At 51.4% G+C, this 22,965-nt stretch overlaps 4 protein-coding genes across 4 annotated transcripts; 2 read left to right on the top strand and 2 right to left on the bottom strand.

Annotated features, from left to right (window-relative positions):
* On the top strand, positions 1 to 1,295 carry SAPIO_CDS8366 (2-nitropropane dioxygenase; the record flags this gene model as incomplete). The annotated part of the gene is made up of 3 exons (XM_016790017.1): positions 1 to 13; positions 109 to 370; positions 446 to 1,295. The coding sequence occupies 3 exons, from the start codon at positions 1 to 3 to the stop codon at positions 1,293 to 1,295; spliced, it is 1,125 nt and encodes a 374-aa protein (XP_016640280.1).
* Positions 1,296 to 2,430: 1,135 nt separating this feature from the next.
* SAPIO_CDS8365 (Uncharacterized protein) lies at positions 2,431 to 4,162 on the bottom strand (the record flags this gene model as incomplete). Its single annotated transcript, XM_016790016.1, has 5 exons — positions 2,431 to 2,768; positions 2,838 to 3,550; positions 3,616 to 3,799; positions 3,881 to 4,016; positions 4,091 to 4,162. The coding sequence occupies 5 exons, from the start codon at positions 4,160 to 4,162 to the stop codon at positions 2,431 to 2,433; spliced, it is 1,443 nt and encodes a 480-aa protein (XP_016640279.1).
* A 556-nt stretch (positions 4,163 to 4,718) lies between these two features.
* Positions 4,719 to 5,642, top strand: SAPIO_CDS8364 (uncharacterized protein; the record flags this gene model as incomplete). The annotated part of the gene is made up of 4 exons (XM_016790015.1): positions 4,719 to 4,985; positions 5,064 to 5,248; positions 5,315 to 5,369; positions 5,439 to 5,642. The coding sequence occupies 4 exons, from the start codon at positions 4,719 to 4,721 to the stop codon at positions 5,640 to 5,642; spliced, it is 711 nt and encodes a 236-aa protein (XP_016640278.1).
* Positions 5,643 to 21,355: 15,713 nt separating this feature from the next.
* On the bottom strand, positions 21,356 to 22,965 carry SAPIO_CDS8363 (uncharacterized protein; the record flags this gene model as incomplete). The annotated part of the gene is made up of 2 exons (XM_016790014.1): positions 21,356 to 22,347; positions 22,842 to 22,965. The coding sequence occupies 2 exons, from the start codon at positions 22,963 to 22,965 to the stop codon at positions 21,356 to 21,358; spliced, it is 1,116 nt and encodes a 371-aa protein (XP_016640277.1).

The following is a 22,965-nucleotide window of genomic DNA, read 5'->3' as shown; positions in this document are numbered from 1 at the left end:
ATGGCCTCTCCTCGTACGTGATACCAAATCCTCCCGGGCTTCAGTGTTCGAAAGCACCCCTTTGCATTATCGTTCTAGTGCTAACATGGCCTCGTGCCCCCCTTGCAGAGCAGATCCGCACTCCCGCCACCGAGCTCTTCGGTATCAAGCACCCCGTGCTCCTTGCCGGCATGAACGTCGCTGCCGGTCCCCGTCTCGCCGCCGCCGTCACCAACGCCGGAGGTCTCGGTGTCATCGGTGGTGTCGGCTACACCCCCAACATGCTTCGCGAGCAGATTGCCGAGCTCAAGGAGCACCTCAACGACAAGAACGCCCCCTTCGGTGTCGATCTCCTTCTCCCCCAGGTCGGTGGCAATGCCCGCAAGACCAAGTACGTATTTATGATATTTCCTTCCCTTCAGTTTCTAGAGAGGCCGATTTGCTAACACTCTTTTGTCTCTTCCAGCCGTGACTACACGAACGGCAAGCTCGACGAGCTCGTTGACATCATCATCGAGTCCGGCGCCAAGCTCTTCGTCTCCGCCGTCGGCGTTCCCCCCCGCTCCGTCGTCGACCGTCTCCACAAGGCCGGTGTCGTCTACATGAACATGATCGGCCACCCCAAGCACGTCAAGAAGTGCCTCGAGCTCGGCGTCGACATCATCTGCGCCCAGGGCGGCGAGGGCGGCGGCCACACCGGTGACATCCCCACCACCGTGCTCATCCCCGCCGTCGTCGAACTCGTCAAGGGCAAGACCTCCCCCCTCACCGGCAAGCCCGTCCAGGTCATCGCCGCCGGCGGTATCCACAACGGCCAGCTCCTCGCCGCCTCCCTCATGATGGGCGCCTCCGCCGTCTGGGTCGGCACCCGCTTCATCCTCACCGATGAGGCCGGCGCCCCCAAGGCCCACAAGGAGGCCGTCCGCACCGCCGGCTTCGACGACAACATCCGCACCATCATCTTCACCGGTCGCCCCATGCGCGTCCGCAACAACGCCTACATCAACGAGTGGGAGACCGAGCGCCAGAACGAGATCCGCGAGCTCACCTCCAAGGGTATCGTCCCCTTCGAGCACGACATCGATAGGCTTTCCTCGGGCAAGGCCGCCATCCCCAAGAGCATCACCGAGATCCTCAACAAGTCCGGCGAGGACTCCGAGATCGATGACGTCATCGACGAGTTCAGGCCCTACCTCATGGGCAAGGCCGCTGCTGTTGTGAACGAGAACAAGTCTGCCAAGGCTGTCGTTGATGAGTTCGTCAACGATGCTGCTGCCTGGATCAGGAGCGGCAACAAGATGCTTGCCAAGCTGTAAATGCATTTTTTCTTTTTGTTTTAACTTTTTAACTACCCTTTCCTTTTTGTTCATGGTTGGGGGGAGAAGTCATTAGGGCGAGGCATGTTTTTTTCAGGATAACAGGGAAAGCACCTCGTTTTTGCTCTTTCTTTCGAACTAGTGTGTATAAACTGATGTGGGCTCTTGTTGGCTCTTGTTACGATCACGAGATTTGGGGCGGCGACGGGATGGAGAGAGGACACATCCTGCCATAGACATTGGGAATGCTCCGAGGTCTGGTCGTCGTTGTATATATGCACATTCCTAAAAACAAATAAAGAAATCAATAATTCCAACCAAAATTGTGGCATCGTAGACTTAATTGACTTTTGATGTGGATATTTATTCGCCGTATAAAGTTTGGGGAGGGTCCGCCTCGAAACCCACCTGCCGCCATTCTTCGCCGCCGGAGAAGACTTCCAGGACAGACAAGAAAACTTTGGACACGTCGACTAGGAGGCCCTTTGGGTTCTCTACTGAATTCGTATATAATTACAGCTACTTCAAGTTGTGTAGTAGGCAATCAAAAAAGGCCGCGGGCAATCTCTCAGCAGCCACGATAACACCAACCTCTTCCACGAAGACCTGGACCTCGAAGGGCCAAAACGAGAGGGATCATACTTTGTTATATATAGAATCAATTCTTTGCATCTATTCGTAGAGACTAAAAAGGAAAATACTATGTCCATGCATGAGCCGTGAAACCCCGTGGCTTTGCCTTTTGTTTTCTTTAATGCCCACGTTTAAGATCCTCATAAGCTGCTGTCTCCTTTTTCTGCCTCCCGCAAGCCGTAAACCCATCCTGCAGGGTAAATCAAATTCTCCTAACCGTAGAAGATGCCTGTAGCCTCGGAGCCGGTCGCTGAGGGGACAGGGAGGAAGTAGGTGCCTGAGTCGTCGTGGCAATGGCATCGCTCCCTTCTCAATGACGGCGCAAAGGTGGCCGGCAAGGCAAGGAAGCGCCCATTCCCGTTCAAAAAGAATCCAAGAAGACAAAAAAAAAAAAAAAAAGACATGAACCAACGACTCAAGACATTACAGTTCCCAGAGAGAGCTTCAACAAGAAAAAAAAAAAGAAAGAAGGAAAATCCATCTCCCGCATCAAACTCCCTCCTCAGTTCCCAAGATAAGCTCTAATAGCACCCTGCAACCGCGTAGCACCTTCTCCAAGCGCGGCCGTAAGATTGTCGATGTCATCAGCCGCCGTGATACCAAACTTGCGGACAAAGTCCTTGGCCGCGGACTCGAGGTCGCCGTAGTCCTCCTGGGGCTCGGCCTCAGGGCGGCCAAAATAGGCGTTGGACGAGATGGCGGTGGCACCCTCGAAGCCTTGGAGGCGAGTCTTGGCTTCAGCCTGCATGGTGGGGTCGTAGGCACCCTTGCCGAAGAATTCGTCGGAGGAGATGCCCTTCTGGTTGCCAAACTTCTTGCGGGCGTAGTCAGGTTCGTCATCTGCAGGGGGGAAATAGTTAGCAAAAGGCCTGAAGCATCGTTCTTAGTGTCAAAATGAATTGCACATACCAGTGGCCGCCGACTTGATGGGTCCCACAGAGCCGAAGCCACCCATAGCCTTCTTTGGTGCAGCGGAGGCAGCTTTGCCGGCACCGACCTGTCCGAAACCGAGTCTCGCAACGCCCATGCCTAATCGCTCCACCTCGGCGCTAGACTTGGCCGGAGCGGCAGTGGCACCGAATCCACCCCTGTTGGGACTCACGGGCGTGGGAGACAACACATTCGAAGCCTCAGTCTTGGCAGCCTTGCCGGTATCAACCTCAGCCTCAGCATCAGGATCGTAACCGAGCTTCTCGATGCGCTCAGCCTCCTCCTTCGCCCGCTTCTCGGCCTCGTCGAAGTCGATGATGTCGCCAGTGAGCTTCTTCGCGCCGAGCTTGGTCGTAACCTTCTTGGCGCCGAGGATGTTGGCCTTCTTGGGGCCAGCACCGGCAGTCTTGCGGAGTGCAGCAGAGTGTGTTATCCTGCTGGCAGCAGGCTTGGTCTCGGAGGGCTTGGCGAGGCCAGAAGATGATCGCGACGAGTCCTTGCCATTGGAACCGACGGAAAGCGGGGAAGCGGTACGGCCGATTACGGGAGGGGTAGCGGTTCGAGAGATTGGCGGCGTCGGGCGCTTGATGGCGGGCTTGTCCCAAGAAGAGAAAAAGTCGTCCTCAGGTTCGCCTGCGGGGGTGGAACTGCCTTGGGTGTCGCCGTCGGTGATTACAACTTCGTTAGGATATCTGTTCAGTGAAAGGGGTTGGTTAGCATATCACACGAAGGATTTAGAACCAGAAAAGCGACATACTCCGCCGCATCCCTGGCAGCCCGCCTCTTGAGCTCGTCCTTGTATTTGGAAGCGACGTTGGACCCGTACTTGGTCTTAGGGTCCTTGCTCTTGAGCGCCGCCGTACCTCCGTTCTGCTGGAAGAATTTGGTGGCTGACTCATTGCCGCCAACTTTCATAAGGCGTAGTTGATCCCATTGCCATTCTAAAGGAAAGAAGTCCAATTAGCTTTGGCTCTAGTGCGGAATATTTTCTACCTGGATGGACGGGAACTCGAAGCGCATACGGTCGAGGTTGGTCGATCGAACGAAGGAAATGTGAACACCAAGGTTTCGGTGGTTCGCGGAGCAGTCAAGACACAGGTAGATGCCAAAAGGGACCGAGGTCCACGTTGGGTTGTTCTGGCCACAATCGAAGCAAACCTGCACACGACGAAAACCATCAGCGACGAACGCACGCCTGGTGAGAGGAGGGCAAAGGACAAAGCGCTACGCACCTTATTCGCAGGCTTCGACTTCAACTTTTCGAATATCTTGATCGACTCTTGCTTCGACGCCAGGGCAGCCATGGTTGCGATACCGGGGAGGGGCGAACGATAAAGGGGAAATTGAATCGAACGGAGAAAACAATCGCGAGGCGCAAAGGGAGTGGCGAAAAGCGGCTCTGCAGTAAAATCCTGGACAATAGCCAGGCGATTAGAAGTGAATAGAAAAAAGTAAGGACCGGAGGTTGGCCGCGAGAGAGACAGAGGAGGAATGCGATTATCGTAAAAGGTGACCAAATTCAGGAGATGCAACGATGCTGGGTATAAACGATCAACGGAGAAGGTGAAGTGGCACGAAGATCTGTGCTATGCCAAATCGGGAAATCCTGTCCTGAATTCTGCCGAAGGCGGTGAAGACGCCGACCAGTCTCAGTTCACTTTTGACCGGGGAAGGAGCAGCCTCAGCTCATCTCACATCTTGGTCTCATCAATATCATTATCACCATCACGACTGGCTCTCTTCATCGATATCCCGGGGTTTATTTTGTGGCTGCTCATTTGCTGTGATATAGGAGCATTCATGCGCCACTAATAACCGCTGAAGCCGCATTATGGCCTTGCCCTTCCTACGACCTCAAAGATGAAGCTTGCAACACTCCCCGTTGCGGTTCGCCACGTGCCTATCCTCGCAAATCCAGCGTCGCTCAGCGCTTTGTTGCCCCGGTACTATGTAACGCAGACGAACCCGAACAAGTCAACACCACCAACCTCGAAGAGACGGGCTGTGACGCCGTTCAACGACGATGGACGTGTGAATTGGGCCGATTTATCTGCGGGCGAAAAGGCTGCGAGAGCCACTCAACAGACCTTCAACTTTGGGTTTATTCTTGCCGGACTCGGCCTAACAGTATGCTGTTCTTATTTTATGGTCACAGACCTATTCAGTTTGTAGCCCCGGGTTCTCTCGCTAACGTGGGCCTCGCAGGGTGCCGTGGTCTATCTCTTGTTCACTGAGGTGTTCTCCCCAGATAGCAGGGTTGCAAACTTTAGCCGTGCGGTGGACCTAATCAAGAAGGACCCAGCATGCCAGGCAGCCCTTGGTGATCCAAAGAAGATCCTGGCTCATGGCGAAGAAACCTACAACCGATGGAAGCGGTCTCGACCCATTGCGTATGTCTGGCACTTAAATCATCGGTAGAACTTGAGCGGCAATGGCTAACACGACGGGTCACCTAGTTCAACGATCGCACAAGACAGATATGGTGTCGAGCACCTAAAGATGCACTTTTATGTGAGTGCATGCTTGCTTTTCTCATCCCAATGACTTGACGTCGACGAGACCAGGCTAACCCGCCAGTAGCTTGAAGGGCCGCTGAACCAGGGTGTTGCGCACCTTCATATGACGCGGCATCCTAAGCAAGGCGATGGCGATTTCGAGTACAGATATCTCTTTGTAGATGTCAAGGGCCACCAGAGGATCTATGTCATAAATAATGAAGAGGAGAAGAACGCCTCTGGCGCACCAGGCAGGAAAACGAGATTCCTGGGGATCAACTGGGGTTGAACGGCCAGTGAGTTCCGAACTATTAGGACGCTGTCGTGATCCCGGACTGGTCTTGAATGTATCTTAAATGTATATAAAAATGCGGCTTGGTGGGAGTGTAAGTTAGGCATAGTGGAAAAATACGATGTATCCGCATCAAGACAAAGAAAATTCGACTATTCATTTCGAACACCTACCCGCTTCGAATACTGCATGGCTAGTGCCTCTTCTCTAACGCTCTTCACGATATCACACCCTAAATCTAAGCCTACAAGCTGTCGTACAGCAAACTAGAGGGTGGCGGTAGCCTCCTCCGGCCACCAACGGATATCTACTCAGGTTGAACCATCTGCGTTGGCAAGTCTTACCTACTTTACCGCGAACTCGACCCTACATCGTCGACGAACCTAATTACTAGATAGTCAGCAGGGCTGGACCAATCCCATCCAGGCTTGTTCGACACCCAACTCCTCCATCTCTAAGCTTCGAGCCTTTGTGTCTTTGGTAACTCTAGCGTACTTCAAGATGTAGGAAGACAGGGAGCCGATGGCCTAGTAACAAATAAGCGGCTGCCTATCTATGCTACGAGGCGAGGCTAGAGGAATCTTGGAATCTTCCTACGAAGTCCTCCTCTACGTCTCGTCCTAAACATGCATACGTGAGATCCCACAAACGACCGGAGGTTCAAGGCTACGCATCTAGTAAGACACACTCGCAGCTACAATAACCACAGTAAAGGCCAGTGGGAGTGGATACCAAAAACACGCGGGGACATTTAATGCTTTCGGCGAGAGAAGACACTGTTGCCGGCCCGAGGTTCGCCTCACCAGGCAGGGGTAAAACGGCCCCCATCCAGCGTCGTATACCCATGCATTCCTGGTCCTTAGCCTCCCCAGGATATAACATCTCTGTAGTCCAAGAGCCTATCAGCCTACGGCTACGGTCAAGGAGTCCTTGCCGACTAGACAGCCCACTAGCGGCCGACTCCGATTACAACCCCCCGCCCCCGAGATCGGGAGCCGAGATTCCACATTTCCTCGGTTTCCAGTCCACTATCGCCGTCCCCGATCCCGGTGAGACAATCCCGTGGATGGCGGACCTCAAATTACCTTCCTTTCTCTAGCCTGCAATCACAAATACCCGAGTCGGCCGCATCTCCCCTTCCTCTTCTTTGACAGGCATCGCGATGTTAAAACATTAGCTCCGGCCTCACCGGCGAGTAGCAATACTTCGTGGGAACGCTTATTCCGCTCTCATCCTCCATCAAAAAGTCCACCCTTGCTCCTACTCTTTCTCCTGTTTCCGCTCCGTACTAAGACGCATCGCTGATCAAAACCGTGGTATCCGGAATTGGGCAGGGAGGAAAAGGAGGCCTTCAGAGCCAAACATAGTAAAAGACCAGCCTTGTGGAGGATTCAATATAGATAACACGCTGGGTGGGAGAGTCCCAACAAATGGCCGCTGCATTCATAAAACAATGGGACAAGTACCCCTCCTCGAAAGATGAACAGCCAGTCGTTCAGCCAGTCGTTTTGCCTGTCCAGCCAGCGTGTTATCTCCTCCGACATACCGTTCGTCGTCTGGTTACGGCGGTCCTCCCCCACCACCCCGTTGCCCCTGCGTCCAATATATTTTCAACACACCGGCACCGGTCCTATCCGTTGGGATGTCAAACAAACTAGACGGTAGGCCGAGGTGGAAATAGGACCGTGATCTTGAAGGTGGTGACCCCCGCCGATGTCTTTTGATCCGCTTGGGAAAAAAAGGCGAAGATAACGCCGGTGTGTTCACGGCGAGGAGCTAAGAGCGGAGATACCAAGGCGATGCATCTGCAGTGTCACGGCGGGAGTGACGAAGTGTGGTGGATGTTGCCCACAAGGATGGCGAGATGCCACCAATCTAGCACCGGCGATACCTCACGTCCTCACCGGCCAAAGCATGTCGGTTCCTAACGTTTCTTTTTCTGTCCTTTTCCTACTCAGGAAAGCAGTTTCCAGGTTTTGAAGTCGAGAGTTACGCCAATGCATTCGAGTGTCACATGTAAATAGCGCCATCGAGTCGACAAGCACGAGAATTCTTTGAAATATTGTATCAACTCGCATGTCAGGGAAGATCATGGATGGCCACATTGTCCCGCCCAATATGAATCACATTGCGTCAAGCATGGCCTAAATGTTCAATGAGCCTCAATTATGCCATATCATGTCTATTGGCGCATACACACTCTTCCACTTTTCCCCCGTCGTGCTTTTTAACGCGCTTATTACTCTCTCTCTCTCATATATAGCACAGCAGGTAATATGAAACCACCTTCTAACCATGTACGCTATCACTTCCAGGCCGGAGAAATTGAGGCTTCCCCGTTCTACCTTCGGATGTCGATATCTACAGAGACGGGACGGGAAACAGAAGCGTAAAAGCCTCGGGGTCAAGGACAATGGGACGACCGGTCAGGGATCGACACGGGGCGAGAGCGGGTAAGAGGAAGCGCTTTCTAGCCCGCGTTTTGAATTTCCCCATATCCCGTCTATACGTAACAGGTAGCTGACGCGGAATGAGGGGAGCGGCGGAAGAGAGAGCAGCACCCCTCGTTGCTGTGGCCCTGCAATAAAGATTCACAACACGGCATCAACTGCGATGGGATTTAGTATTTGCTTCTTTCTTGCTCGTTTCGAAGCCGGAGACGGGAGAGAGTTTATAGAGGTGGATGAAGCACCCATGTCCGGGCCACGCTTGAAAGGATCATCTGTTCTTCGGGAGTAAATTGGGAATATAATTTATTAGAAAGATTTTTGAAGAGTTGGCGAGACGGATCCTCAATACAAGTGCTTGCATCCCTTCTGCCCAGAATCATCCCAAACAATGAGAAGTAAGAGTTGACGATCGAGCTTTCATTCCTTCACCAGATGAAGCATGGAGACTCACTCGAGCGTCGTCATTCTAGTCCCTGATCCCTGATCCCCGATCCCCGTTGGAGTCTTTTGATCCTTCAAACCTATCCTCAACTTTTGGAACCCCGGAAATCCGAGCCGAGATTCTTCAGGGGGGAAATATAATGGATATATACAGAAGAATATACTCAACCTCACCGAGTGGAGCATCCCGCTCTCGGTCAACGCAAGGCACACACACGCACACCCCATCTATATAAATGAATGATGCTATATCTAGCGATGATATCCATCTATAAATCGTCTGCGTATAAATAGGCATGGCTCCATCTTATCCATCAGGCCGACCCAATGTACAAAGTAATTTCGGGAACGAGTAGGCTTACGAAGTACGCTTGCTTGCTTCGTGCCAATATGTTGTAGGCATCTGTCGATACTTGGACATTTGATGGCTCCAACTGGGCTGGATCTTCTTACTTGACCCCCATCTTGTACGACAGGACCCCCTCAGATCCTTCTGCCATCGCCTGCTGGTATGAAGCATGTGTACGTCTGTCTCATTTCCCAAACACGAGCCGGATTGAATAATGTCCGTTTAGCCTCTTGCCCAACGCATCGGTGTGAAATGAAGTACTTGGGTGCGAGAGACAAACCTCGTCGTTACCTCCAACTACGGCATATACGACTGCAGCACTCCGCAGCGGAAGCAAAAAGGACTGGATGATTTCGTATCCCATTCTCGAGACTCTAAGGAAAGTACTGCATACTTGCATCTGCACCTGGCCGAGCAAGGAAGGGATGATCTTGTACACGAGCAACACGAGGAGCTCACAATGGAAGCGGAGGCCCCGACAACAATCCCATTTTGATGATTCCCGCCTCTTGCTAACGAGGCGTGGAACTATCCTGTCTGTTTATTTCTTGGCTTATGGAGAATTGCAACAAAGCTCCGGGAGCAGAATTCATTTTCAACCCATCTGCAGGGAAAACACATTCGGGTAGCATTTGAGGCCGGGCGGGTCGATGGCTACTTAGCAAGACATCAAAGGACGGTGAAAGAGCAGGTCAATGAAGAGACCCCAATACTCAACCCGTACTGGCAGAAGAGTTTCAAATGCTAGATGCAAATGCACGCAAACTAGACTCGGGGAAAGAATAAACGGTTCCACAGCAAACCGCAGGAGCAATAATAACAGAAGAGAAGCACAGGAAGGGCAACCTGACAACAAACATCAATGGGCAAATTCCCCTTGCTTTTGATGAGTTCCGATTCTTCCGTAACGACCAGGGAGCGGAGGAGATCAGAGGAACGCCTGTTCCGACGATCAAGTTCCTCCGGCGCTCGGCCCCTCAATCTTTCGGTTCCGGTTTCTTGAAGGTGGCCGTGTACTCCTGTTCCCAGTCTCGGTCTCACACCAGGGCAGGGAATAACAGTGTCTCCGCGGCTCCGACACCCTTGGTTCGAACGTCTCACAAGTTCTTATCACCCATTTCCAAGCGAATTGGTCGCCATCCCCTCCATGGCTGTCCACTGTGACAACCTTGGCCGAGCAAGCGGAGGTGCCATAACGGCGCCCTAACGGCGCCCTCTTGGATCCCAGGTCGCGGAATTCCATGGCCTCACTTAAACCATACCTCCCCAATCTATTTTATACTATCCCACCCTTCGCTACAAATGCAGGTCCAGACGAGAGATGGAATCGCGAGGATTTATTTAATCAGCCTACGCTCTCCCTCAAGAAAGAGAAAAAAAAAAAAAGTACTACCAAGAAACAAACCGTCCTTGGGGCGAGGATGGCCAGAAACCAAAAGCTTTTAATTAATTGCCCTTCAAAAAGGAAGGAGGGGCGTGGCGAACACGATGCTCGTATACTGGAAAAGAGTCGTGCGAGGCCTACCCAAAATCATGTCGCCAGGCATGGAGTTGTCTGCGTGCTGTAAAGGCGAGGCGTGTGCAGCGCGGATGTTTATATTGCAATCGCGGGAGCCGATTGCGCATCCTACAATCACGCCCCCTCCCGATCATCGCCTTGATTCATCGACGCCATGGGGCGTCGAGGAGGCCAAGAATGACAAGATGTTCAAGGCAGTGTAGAGACCAAAGGAAAAAAAAAAAAAAAAAAAAAAAAAAAAAAAAAGGCCTCTTCCGTTCTCTTTGCTTCTCTTTGCTCTTTTGTAGTGCCAAGGCAGACACGTACGTAGTTGGGTCGAAACAAACCCCTCTTTTCTTCAAGGCGAGAGACCAGAAAAAAGAATTGGTACAAAATAAAATGAAATGAGCAGAAAACAGAAAAAGCTGCAGACTGGGAATCTGACCTGCCGAGACCCAAGCAGAAGAAGAAAAAGAACATCGAGAAGAAACGAACAACAGGGCGGTGCTGAACGAAATCTGTCACTTTTTGTGGAGATGATACGGGGACGACAGCGGGAAAATCCTAGGGCTGGGCTGGGGTCCAATCCTGCACGATCCGTCAACCCCGAAATCCTTTCTGTTTTCAAGGGTCGTCATGCTCGGTCCTGCGCCTTGTGAAGTATTATTTCGTACATCTGATCAGGCTCATCGCTTGATTTGTTGATTGTTGGGTTCACAGCGTTGCTGCTCTCGGAGACTGCATTTGATACCTCCTATAATCGGACATGGCCGTTGCTGCGATGGACCAAGGTTTTCTCTCTCATTCTTTCTTCTTCCCTTGTTAAAACCTCGTAATATCGAAGCGCCGCGGCATTACCAGCGACACCAAAAGAACCCGCTAGATATACCTCGACGTTAGTATGTAGACGTGTGTTGTCTCTAAAAGCCACCTGCAAGTGAATAACGTCAATGGCGTAATGCGAAGGACGACAACACCAAAAACGCGGGTTTTCTCTTCCCTTTTCATGCTCATTTTTTTCTCCTCCCGCCTAGCGGTGTCGAGGAAAAGGCCCAGGCCAATGCTCTCTGCTTTAACAGCTCACAGATCTCAGGGGTGTGTATTCCTCCGACCGCCTCAGAGCTGCGGTACCTGAGCCATGGTCCCCACTATCAGTTCTTTTTTTTCTCTCTTTCTCCCTTTCTCCCTTCTCTTAATTTATCCAGCTGCGAGATACGCTCAAATTTGGTTATGAGACAGCGGAGGTGACAGGAGAGAGCCCCGCCTTCACGGCCTTCGCCTGTGTTGAAAAGCCTCCAATGGTGAGGGCAGGGACCGCCACATTCCCTGGCTGCCAAGAAATGTTCCCACGGTCCCGGATGCCTGTGTTGTGACAACGACCTGGGCGAACCAACAAGCTTCAAGTCCAGGCAACGTGCTTACGAAGTCTGGAGTACCGTGGGCAGCGTGTTGCGAGCAATATTGTTGGCTTCATCAAGCCCGCCGCTCAAGCAATGGGCCGGTCGACGTTTTCCCCATCTTGCCCTGTACTACCTCGTGGCAAGATGCCATGGTCGTAGTAGAATAGCAAGGGCTCTTGAACCCGGAATTGCCCAGAAAAGTTCAAATCATGCCAGGCTGCGGCTCACTCGTTTTCTTCTCTTTTAACCGGGTCTCCAAGCCAAGTAATTTATCACGATTGCCTCAACCCCATTGGTAAAAATCTCCTTGGTATCACGGCAGACCTGGTATCAATTAAGCCAGAGTCGCTGCCCTCCACCATTAGAAAACCCAAGACTTGAGATACCGGAAGATGCAGAACATCCGGCCGGGCTTTATATCCTCCGCAGTCTGCTCGCCCCAATGAGATGCCAACGTTTAGATGTTATCATCTTATTTCGTTGCCTAGTTGGTTTCGACAACGGCCAACGGTCCCTCGAGCCACGTCCAACAACACCAAGACGCACCCTCTCCGGGTCTTTCTAAGCTTAGTCTGGGCTTGCGTGATTAAGCGGTGGTCTTGCGCTCACCGCCATCGTGACTCATGGGCTGGACCAGAAAATCGGAGATGGAGGGAGTGTAGAAAAAGAAGAGGAAAAAAAATTCCATCGCCCCTCATCTTAAAATTGAGAAACGTAATGAAATTTCAGGGTCCTCCTTTCTAGTTCGTGAGGTAAATATTGAGACGGAACAACCCAACTTTGGGGAGGAGGTGAGGGGAACTGCAGCAGATGCATGGAAGTAGGTCGTGCCTGGTCGCGGATCGCTAAGGCAATGGTGCTCTGCCCAGTGCTCCAGGCGAGCATTCATGACTCCATATTCCGGCTGGGGAGTTTTGTGGGAACGGCTCGGTTATACAAAATCGCTGGTTGAGCCCTCCAACTCCTTCAACCCACAAACTGTGGTTTCAATTTCAGCGACTCCAACTCTCTGGGTTTGCTCCACGTCTCGGCATGAACCCCCATCATCGCCCGTCAGACTCGCCGCCGACCAATGTGGCCGGTCTGTTTCCAACCACACAACTCTGCCAAATTCACTACTCACGGTTGGCGGGCCGTCATCGAGCGTGGTAATCATAGCGCAGTGGGCTTAGGGGTGTGTAGAGTCGGGAAGTCAGGAGGTACAGCTTATCGCGCCGCAATCCCGACAAGAATTGCGTTATCAGTTCGACTGAAAATAGGGCTCGTGCTCGCAATACCTCTTTCCCAAGGCATCGTAGACTACTGTGAAGGAAAAGGAGCTTTGCAGTTCCAAGCACACAGCAGCGGATCCGTCCAGGGTCTGAATTGATCATTGTCTGGAGCAGTGCAATACCCCATATTAACTGCCTAGTGCTATGCCGAACCGCGCCATTATAAGAGGTAGGCGAGTGCGATAGAAGTAATATCCCATGGGGGTCTTAGACGGAGTGATATAAAAAGCAATCAACATTTGATAATGTGGAGGGCTCGCCGAGGCTGTTCCTGGATAAGCTGCAATGTTAATTAAACCAAAACCCGCAGTCTTTCTTTTTTTGCTTGATAAGAGCATTTCCTGACTGGCTTGGCAGACACTTGAGATAGTGGATGGTGAGATAAGCTGCTGGAGTCGTTCATGCGACGCTCGGTATGCTGAGGGACAGTGTCCGAGCAGAGGCAAGCATCCTCGTATCCTGACTCCGGTCTGTCTTATCTGCCGTCTTTCCGCTAATATGAGACGGTCTGACATGGATGGTGGTCACTTTGCTGGTGCTTGGGATTATGCCCACAGCTCGATATACCTGCCGCACTTGCAGCTTTAGTGGTGCCTCCAGAACGGACCCGGCTATGAGGAATTGGAGCAGCTGGAAAATTGATGGGTTATTAGAGACCAATCGAGTCAATCGTCGAGGTTATCCCGTCTGAGCCGTCCCTGATCTGCAGGCTCAAAAGAGGTCAAGCCCGCCGACCAGCTGTTCATTCTTCAGCACCATACTCCGGCCGCTTCCTCGCTTTGTGCTAGGCAAGGGCGCCAGAGCGTTCTGTTCGGTCGACAGCACAGGCAGGTTCGCCCCCCCCCCCCCCCCCAAAAAAGATGGAAGTGAACGGAGAAGAGTATTCCCGCATTAGAAAGCAGTTTGCTTGATAAGAGGTCATTTTGTTTCAAGCCAATCCAACTGCCCATTCCACGTCCCAGAAATACGTTCATGGGGTGGCATCCAACTTCTTCAAAGCGCAGCCAATCCACTCGATCGCGGTTGGCAATGCTACCCCAAGATCGCGTAGTTTGTACCAAACTATAGTCAAACTCGCTTTTTGAGAGCCAGATACTATTCTTAGAGCTCGGACGGTCGTAATATGAAGAGTCTTATCCCACCCGTGAAACAAGGTATGGGTGGGATACATCGTCTGTGCATTGGGATAGCACGGCTAGGCCATGTCGTCGTCAACATATGGGGCGTCCTCTTGACACTCTTTTGCAAAATTGAAGTTAACGTGAAAAGACGAGATGGTCCAGCGACGCGCCGGGAATCCATGGGACGACAAGTCCAGGTTGTGTTGAACGTCGGATTCAACAGCTCAAGCTCAAGCAGACCGCCTGCTGCAACTTTGTTTGGTAGCATCAACGGCGCTCTCCGGAACAACAGAACAGGGTCATGTTTCCTTCCCCGGGATTTCCGTCCGGAAAGTCGTTCCGGTGCCTAACAGTGCACTTCCCCATCTTACGGGGAAGAGCGTGAGGGTTTTCTATTGGGCAAAGGCTTGTTCCGCTACTTCAGTCTTTTGGGTGTCTAGGAAGTGCTTGGTCCCGTTGCTACGCCTGGACAGGAACCAAAAGCCTGGGGATCATTCGGGAACAGAGCAAGATTAGGGGGGTGGGGGTCGAAGCACTCATCGAAATACCTCTCACCATGGTGCAGGTGTCGCCTGGCTGAGACTCTGGACCAGCCCTGTTCCATACTTCGTAGAGAGCGTTGCTGGCTTCCAGAACCACGGCTATTGATGGTGGAGATGGAACGATTGTCTGGGCAGATGCCTTGATAGAACCCCTCTGATTCGACTGGTAGGTCCGTTCCAATTTCCCGCTGGCGCCACTGTTGTGTAAAATGGTCAGATCTCAGTATGCTGTGGATGCCGGCTCTGCATTACAGTTGGAACCGGCAGTGTAGCAGTGGTCAACGGCAATTTTTAGGGCCGCAGGCGGTTGGGGAACCACTGGAGAACTCGACATTGACTCTGACTTGATCGAGATCCATCAATACAGACAGTACCACGCCTTGAGGGATCAATAGGCAACACCTTCCTATGCACCTCGGAGACTGAGCCACTTTACAGAGTGGATGCGATGACATCACGATCGCACGGTAAAGTACGGAGTACTCATAAGCCAGCCAAGTCAGTGGCTCAGTTGGACCGCCCCCTGAACCAAGCCTACTCCGTACTCCGTACTGGCAAGATAAGGCGGGGGTGGCGGGATGCACTTGAAGAAACCAGAGATGTCAACCTTACATCAACCTTCCTAAACTTCACGACCAAGTAAACTACAAGTAGTTTACTTCAGGTTGAGTGTTACTTCGTACTTGGTAGCTTATTCCTGAAACTTGCTCAGTGGACAGTCCTGAGGAAGCCGGCCAGGTCAGGCCACGAGACTGATCAATGAGTTGTCCCCACCCAAAAGGGGAATATCCAAACCAGTGCAATCGAGCACAGCATATTGATCACAACGCAGCATCTGGGCAGAGCCATCTACATCCACATCTGCTCTATTACCGTGGAACCAGAGACCCTGAGGAAAAGAACGTGCACACAAGACGGACACCCGCTCCGTGGGGGTCTTGAGACTTCTTGCCGCTTTTACCCGCATCCATCTCACCAAACGTCCTAGAGGCTTTGCAAGGGGTAGGAAAATATGAAAGAAATGAGGTGGTACCGCGATCAAAATCTTGTCTGAATTACGCAATTAACGTTGGTGGAGTGAGTGCACTGTTCAATGTTGCTGGTGCTCGGTCTCCCCATGCAGGCAGGCCAGAAAAAAGAAAAAAAAAAAAAAAAAAAAGGAAAAAAAAAAAAAAAAAAAAAAAAAAAAAGGTAAAAAAAGAAAGAAGAAGAAGAAGAAAAAAAAAAAATTTTTTTTCCTAGCACAATGGGAAGGCGGCTGGCAGCCTCGGGACAACACAAGCCAAGACACCGAACACCGAGAACCAGCAAGATCCCGGAAGCAGCTTCTCCTTCCATCTTCAAGCTCCGATGGGGGGCGAAGCCAAGGCAGGATAAGGTAACTTAGTATAACAGGTACACCGTACGCCCGATCAGCTGCCGAGGCATCTAAGCGCGGCTACTTCGTAAAATTGTGGAGATCAATTGATACTCTTTCCCTTAACTCGAGGGATGACCGAGCACGATAGGCTAGAAAGTACGAGACAAGGCGGATCAGGCCATTGGGATTGCAACATTGGTAGTTTAGTGTTCTGCCCTTGGAGAACCTCCCGTTCGATGCTTCCACTGCTTCGTACGTAGAATCCACCGGAAGACAAAAGGAAACTAGAGTCCACATCAAAAGAACCAAATTTCAGTCTTATCACTCCTATCACTCCTGTCCTTCCCGACGAGGTAAAGACCCCCATTCTACAATTGTGCTTAAGCGCACCCCTGTTCCCCACTTTTCAGTTGTCTCAGACGGCTTTGCCCCTTTCGGGAGGAGAAGGCGGAAAAACTTTGGGACGATCTCGTTCACCCCCACATTTTGCGCGAATCCGATGGCGGCACTTGCTCGATCTTTGGGGACCCCAGGATCCGGCCGTCAGCGCAAAGGGAGAAAAAGGAATCTAGACCTAAAAGGGGGAAGCGGTATTATTAATATCTCGTGACGCCTTGCTAACGCCGAGTCGCGAGGCGGACAACGATTGGCATCGCAAAATGGATAAGAATAATCTTCGGAGCGGGGGTGGGGTGAAGGAATTACGATAATCATGGTTCTGAAGGCGTGAGGTAGAAAAAGCCAAACATCTTTGTTGTTGGCGGTGACCCATTTCGACCGCCCAAGAAAATGGCCATGCCAGGTTTCGCCATTTCCTTGGCTCTCCGCTCCGCTTGACGCGTGCCCAAAGGCGACAGCTGAGAGGCGCCCTTGCTATATCAGAGATGCGCCCGACGGCGAATCAGTTGGAAGCACCTCCTAGCCGCTGGCAGAAGAAGGGAGGTGTCAATCTGCAAGATCGCCCAATCGCTTGAAGCATCACGAGCGGACACCAGCTTTCTGGGGGAGACGTTGAATGCCCCAGTTTTATGCCTATTCGCCTGCACAGTACTTCGTACATTTTTGCATAGCGACCGCCTTTTGTTGCGCGTTTCAAGAGTCTACAAGTACGTGACGGCTATCACAGATTGCCCTTAATACTACATTGCGCAGCTCTTTTCTTGGCTCCGAAGCCCAATGATGAGCCAGGACCTAGCCACACGGTTCTTGCGATCCTCGCCGGCTGAAAACCCCCACAAATCGCATCCTCTCAGGGGTCCAGCCCATGACAGAAGGGGAGGAAAAAAGTAAAGAAAAAAGGAGTTGGAAAGGGTTATCCGGCTATATTCTGCTCATTCTCGGTTTCGGAGCGCTGGGTCACTATCACTGACATGGGGTAGATGACAAGGGGTGTGCCACACTCGACCAACGCGGTGTCTGATAAGCCTTGGTGTGCTGAAAAGAGACAAGTTTAGACACCGACGAAGCACCCTGCCTGCCTGGCGTAAGATGTGTGACATATTAGTAGCATATGTGATCAGCTGTATAAGGGCGTGCGTGGTGGGATGGACTAGACGACTGATCGATGACTCTTACCCGTTCGCATATCTTGGGTTTCGGTGCAATAGCTCATGCATTTTACTTTTATGCCCAACATGCGCTTTCACGGGAAAAGGCAAGGCCTGGACCTTGACGCCGGGCCTCCCCAGATGGCTAAGCAATCCCCCACACTCTTGGCTTGGCCCGTCGCTTATCGCAGGATCCTAGCCTAACCTGGATGGTCGAGAAAGAGAGAGAGAGGGCTGAGGTCGAAGGAGATTATCGTGCCCCTCGTTTTGCCCCTCCTCCTCCTCAACGTTCCGGGGAGGGTAGCTTTGCTGCGCACCCCACCACCACTGGGCGACTCGCACAGGTGTCTATTAACACGACGACGAGATTCATCTTGGCCTCCCTGCGCTACACGTGAAGATTTGGAAAAAAGAAGACGCCCTATTTGTCGCAAAGGTCTAGCGGTGAAGAAAGAGATGGTGTGGTGACTGAGGGGCATACATGACTCGGTTGTGTAAGTAATTTCCCATCTTCCATCTCTGGTCCTCACGGAAAGCAGAGGGACTTCCTCTTACGCAGTAGCTCGCGACTATTCCTTCGAATTTCTGCATCATATTACGTATTTCATAGAACCTCGAAGAGGCATGCTAAGGGAGGGCGCGGCATAAGAGATGATGCCTTAGCCGCTTGGGCTTTTGGGGGAGTTGATCCAAAATCAGACTTGATCTTTTCTCTTTTCTCTCTCAAGACTTGCAAATGCAATACGTCCACGCCCCATCCCAAATCATTACCCAATTTCTTCTTCGTCGAGGCGGACAAGTCGTTATTTTCTTTCCACTAGTTCTCCTTCCTGATTCATGCCAGCCACACATAACTCTCTCGTGTTCTGTCAAGAACCCCCCCTCGCCTCATCGCAGTTTAGGTACTTAGCCCCGGATTTTCCCTTAGTCTTTCTTAGTGTCTTCCTGCACTCTCCGTTGTATTTTTCGTTCCGGAACATTAAAAATGGCGGGGAAAGTAAACTATGACGACAGAGAAATTGGATTTTCTCAAATTGTAATTGTTCCGCTGCGTTGCCATTGTCTTGCCCCGCCCCCCACAAAAAGCCCCATCACGTTGCAAGCGAAAGCTTCAATTCGACGTTCGCATCTTTATCTTCGGCCGAGTAAAGATTCTCTCTTCTTAATGCAATGAAACTCCACACCAGGTCGAACCTTGATAGTTTGTACGTTCTTAAGAGATTTTTACAGATTTTTACATGTGGCATAACATAATGCGTACAAACCCGAATTTACGAAACGCCCCAGGTGCCCCCTTCTCCAGAATTCCCCAGAATTCTCCAACTCTTTTTCTGCCCAAGCTTTTTGTTTTGTTTTGATCTTAGACTAATAAGACTGGGCATCATCTCCGCAATCTTCCCATCTTCCCGATACGCTTATCCTTCTCTCCGAAGAGCAGGGCTAAGATGGAAGGGAAACCCCCTCATATTAGCTGAGGATCTGCAAATGCTCTGCGGGCAAAACAGACTAGGACAGGCTTGGTTTCGGGGGTTGTTCCCTCGAACACCCTGACCTTCCTTTTGGGATATCTTCTGTCTCGAGGGTCGAGAAAGTGCAAACCGGCGCCAAGCCAAGGATTCAATGCTAATGCTAGTATAGTTTCCAAATCAACTACGAACTAATATGAGAGAGAAAAAGATGAGAGAACTGCAACTAGCATTAAGCCACGGAAAAAGCAAACACTCGGAAGCCTCGCATCACTCACACGTAATACATACTACCGAAACTCCCTCAACTTGTTGCATAAGAGAGGGGGGGAATATCATATCTAGTACGAGAAATGGGAAAAGAATCTTGCGGATGAAACTTTTACTTCCGGAGTGTCAACCAGCAGGAACGTGTTGTTATTTCGGACTTGACCGCTGTACAAGCTTCGCTGACAAAAGAGGGCTGTACAGCAAAGGTAACCCCAACTTCTAGGCTTTGGCATTCCCCGTCACACATTGCACATTGAAGAAAGCCTAGAGTATGACGCAGAAACAAGAAAGAAGAAAAAAACGTCCCAGAAATAAACCAGCTCTGCCCATGTACCTGACTGTTGTGCACAGCCCAGCTCACGGGCATCCCGGAAGGTCTGGGGAAGCTGACAGAAGATATGAGCCCTACATTCGTTGAGTACGAAACGCCGTCGTCCAGTCATGTTCCGAAGCTTCCATCCCCAGATACGAAGGAGGTCCATCTTGTATACGCAAGTACACCACCACACTATCATGCTGGGTAGGAACATGGCTCCATTTCCGTATTCCCTACCTTTCTCCAAGGCGGCGCCGGGGAAGTAACACCAAACAGATAATGCTCGCCAAAAAGTTACCTTCCTCCTTCAACCAACTGACGTGCTCATACCCCCATTCCACGCCAACCCAACTTACACGTAATCGCACACACTCTCTCGCTATCAACGTATTATCACCTATAGTAGACCAGCCCACTTTCTCTTGTCCTGGTGTCTCCCTTGCTCGGCGTAACGCAATACACGCCTCAATCTCACAACTTTTTTTGTTTTCTTTTTAGTTGCTAATAATAATACTCCCCCTTCTTTACCGCAAACTCAAATCGGTCATCCCTTGCGGCCCAGCTCTCGCGGAATCCTCCCCTCCCTTTTCCTTCTCAGCCCCCAATTCCCTTAACTTTCTCGTTTTGACTTTCCCCGGCCTCTCTCACCCCCCCCCCTTCCCTCACCCAGACGGCGCGGTGCAGTGTATATTACCGCCTCCCCGGATTTTACCCTTCAGGGGCAATAAGAAGGATTCGCATTCCCCGTGGGGGAATAAGATAAAAGCTTTAAGATGGGGTCGGGGTTAGGTTATGAAGAAACAGGGAGAGAGCATCAGCGCCGGACAATGGTTTCACGAGGGCTAAGCCACTGCACACAAACGTGTTCCTTTTGCGCATCAGTTGACAATGTAAAGTTGTAAGTTGTAAGTTGTAAAATAGCACCTCGCTATTTACGATGTTTACGTCAAGGCCAAGTACTTCACGAAGGCTCAGAGTTGCAGAGATAAAAAGTAGATCAAAAGTGTTGGAATTTTCTGCAAGCCGCTAACATAGGAAATGAATCCCGAATATGCCACATAATTCCCAGTATGACTCGGAAGCCGGTTAGGCCAGCTCGTCTCTCGAGTTCCCCTTTTCTAAAATAAAGCCTTAATCCATCTCTTGATGATTCCCTCGTACAGTCCCTTCCGTACCCCGATGGGGGAAAAATAATCGTTCAACAAATGAAAATAAAAAGTGAACAGTAACTTTTTTAGTACTCAGTCCCTTGCCCATGTCGCTTTTTCTGATTGTTGAAACAGGCCAAAGCTTCACCTGGCTATTGTTTGCCAGGTTGGTCTTCTCCAAGTCATAAATCAAGCAGGACGCGAGAGAGAAGTCAAGGAATAGAAAGAAAACCTGGCCCTCCATGGAACCGTCAATTAAATAGTCAAAGAAACTTTAAAAAGGCCTCGACTGTCTCGCAAAATCGTGGTCCTCGAAAAAAAAAAAAAAACGCCGATTCCCTCTATCCGTCTATATCCAGGGTTCGTCATGTCGTCATCTTTTTTTGGTCTTTTTTGAGGGGGTATTTATTCTTGGTTGTGGTTGTTTTTTGATGTAGTTATAAGGTGTGAGGAGAGTTGTTGGTGAAATTGGTGCGAGTATATATGAAAGGGTGAAAATGAACACACACAGATTTCCCGGATTGCCTAGCATCAAGGCATTGGCAATTGTCTAGGGAAATCCGGTCTGTTGATAATGTCCGCTAGGGAGATGCCAGCACTCCTGGTACCCTTCAGCGCGGGCACCACTGGTTGAGCTGGGGCTTCTACCTGGGGCTCCATGGGAGGGAGGATTGGTGCCTTCTGCTGAGGGTGGAGAGAAAGGTTTCGCAGGGTTGTGATGGGAGGCAGGTCCAGAGCGGCATTGATGTAGGGCCGTAGCCTAGGGGAGTGAGCCGGGGTCGCGATGGGAGTGTGGTCAGGAGTAGGCGACAACGAGTCGTGGGAGAAGGTTGGCGAGGAAGGCGCGGTCGACATAGGAGAGTTGGGTCGAGACCTCTTCGCCTGACGCGGGTTTCTGTAGTGGCTGTCGAACGGGTCGTAGTCGCCAAACGTCCTGGTAGGGTGGGCATTGGGGTATGTAGGCAAGCCCCGGCTGGGGTAGTGCTGAGTTCGGTACATGTGAGGAGCAAGCGTGTCTCTGGCGAACAAGGCGACATCGCCGGGATAAGCGTGAGAGGCGGGAACGGAGTAAGACGAGTACGACTGAGGGGGAGACACGTTTGGCGAGGCCAATGTCGAAGTGGGAGCGGAGCGGATAGCTCTGGGAGCAGGCGGAGGGGGAGGAAGCATGCTGTCGGCCTGGAGTTGCTGGTGGGCCCGGTTACCTCGCTTCGAGTTGGCATTGTTGTGTATTCTCGAGTGACGAGTCAACTCATCGGAGCGGGAGAATTTCTTGCTGCATCCGGGGAACTGGCAGGCATGGGGCTTCTCGCCAGTGTGGGTTCGGATGTGCCTAGTCTGATGCTCTAACCGATGGAAGGCCTTGTCGCACATCGTGCACTTGTAAGGTCGGGGCAGCTCGGTAGGGGCATCGGAGGTCTGACGACCGTTCGGGACAGGCCCGTTGGGCTTAAGATTCGTTGAAGAGGCCATCGTAACTACTACTATGGCCGAGCGCGAAAGGTTGGAAAGACTGGTGGGTTCTGAAGGTGATGTGCAGGTGTTAGTGACGTCGACGGAGAGACCAAGAAGCTATGGCGTATTGGTTGGGTTGTAGGACAGCTAAGCCGGTAAGCTGTTGTTGTTGGATGTTAAGCTGGTCGAGACCGAACGACGAGAAGGCTGGAGAGCTATTATATACTCTCACTTATGCGGTTGAGTGTTCTGAATCTTAAGATGTCAGAGGGAAGAGAGTCTCATCGCTGGAGGGAACGGGGCAGTGGGCTGGCTTTTATGAAAGGAATTTTCTAAGGAGGGTGAAGGGGGAGAAACGTTGGGGGGGGTGGGGTGTGTGGGGTGGGGTGTGGAGGGTGGGAGAGAGCTTGTCGGGGTGTGGCTAAATATTTTTTTTTTTCCTTCCTTTTTCTCCTTTTTTTTTTTTTTTTTTCTTTTTTTCGTTTTTCTTTTTATCGCACGGCGGGGGCTCGGCGAGAAGGGGGGGAGATGGGGGGCCCTGGCTAAGGTGGTAGGTACGTACCATTTTCCAAAGCGGGGACCGCCCTCGAGCAGACAAAATACGGGGGTACTTTCAGTGCTTGACGACTTCGGCCAAACTCAGCCGAGGAGCCCCGACCTCGACTTCCCTTGGTCTCGGTCGACAT

This window comes from Scedosporium apiospermum, assembly GCF_000732125.1.
Source record: "Scedosporium apiospermum strain IHEM 14462 chromosome Unknown SEQ_SAPIO_0121, whole genome shotgun sequence".
NCBI lineage: Eukaryota > Fungi > Ascomycota > Sordariomycetes > Microascales > Microascaceae > Scedosporium > Scedosporium apiospermum.
Note: the sequence above shows the minus strand (reverse complement) of the source record. Positions and strands in the feature narration are given on the sequence as shown.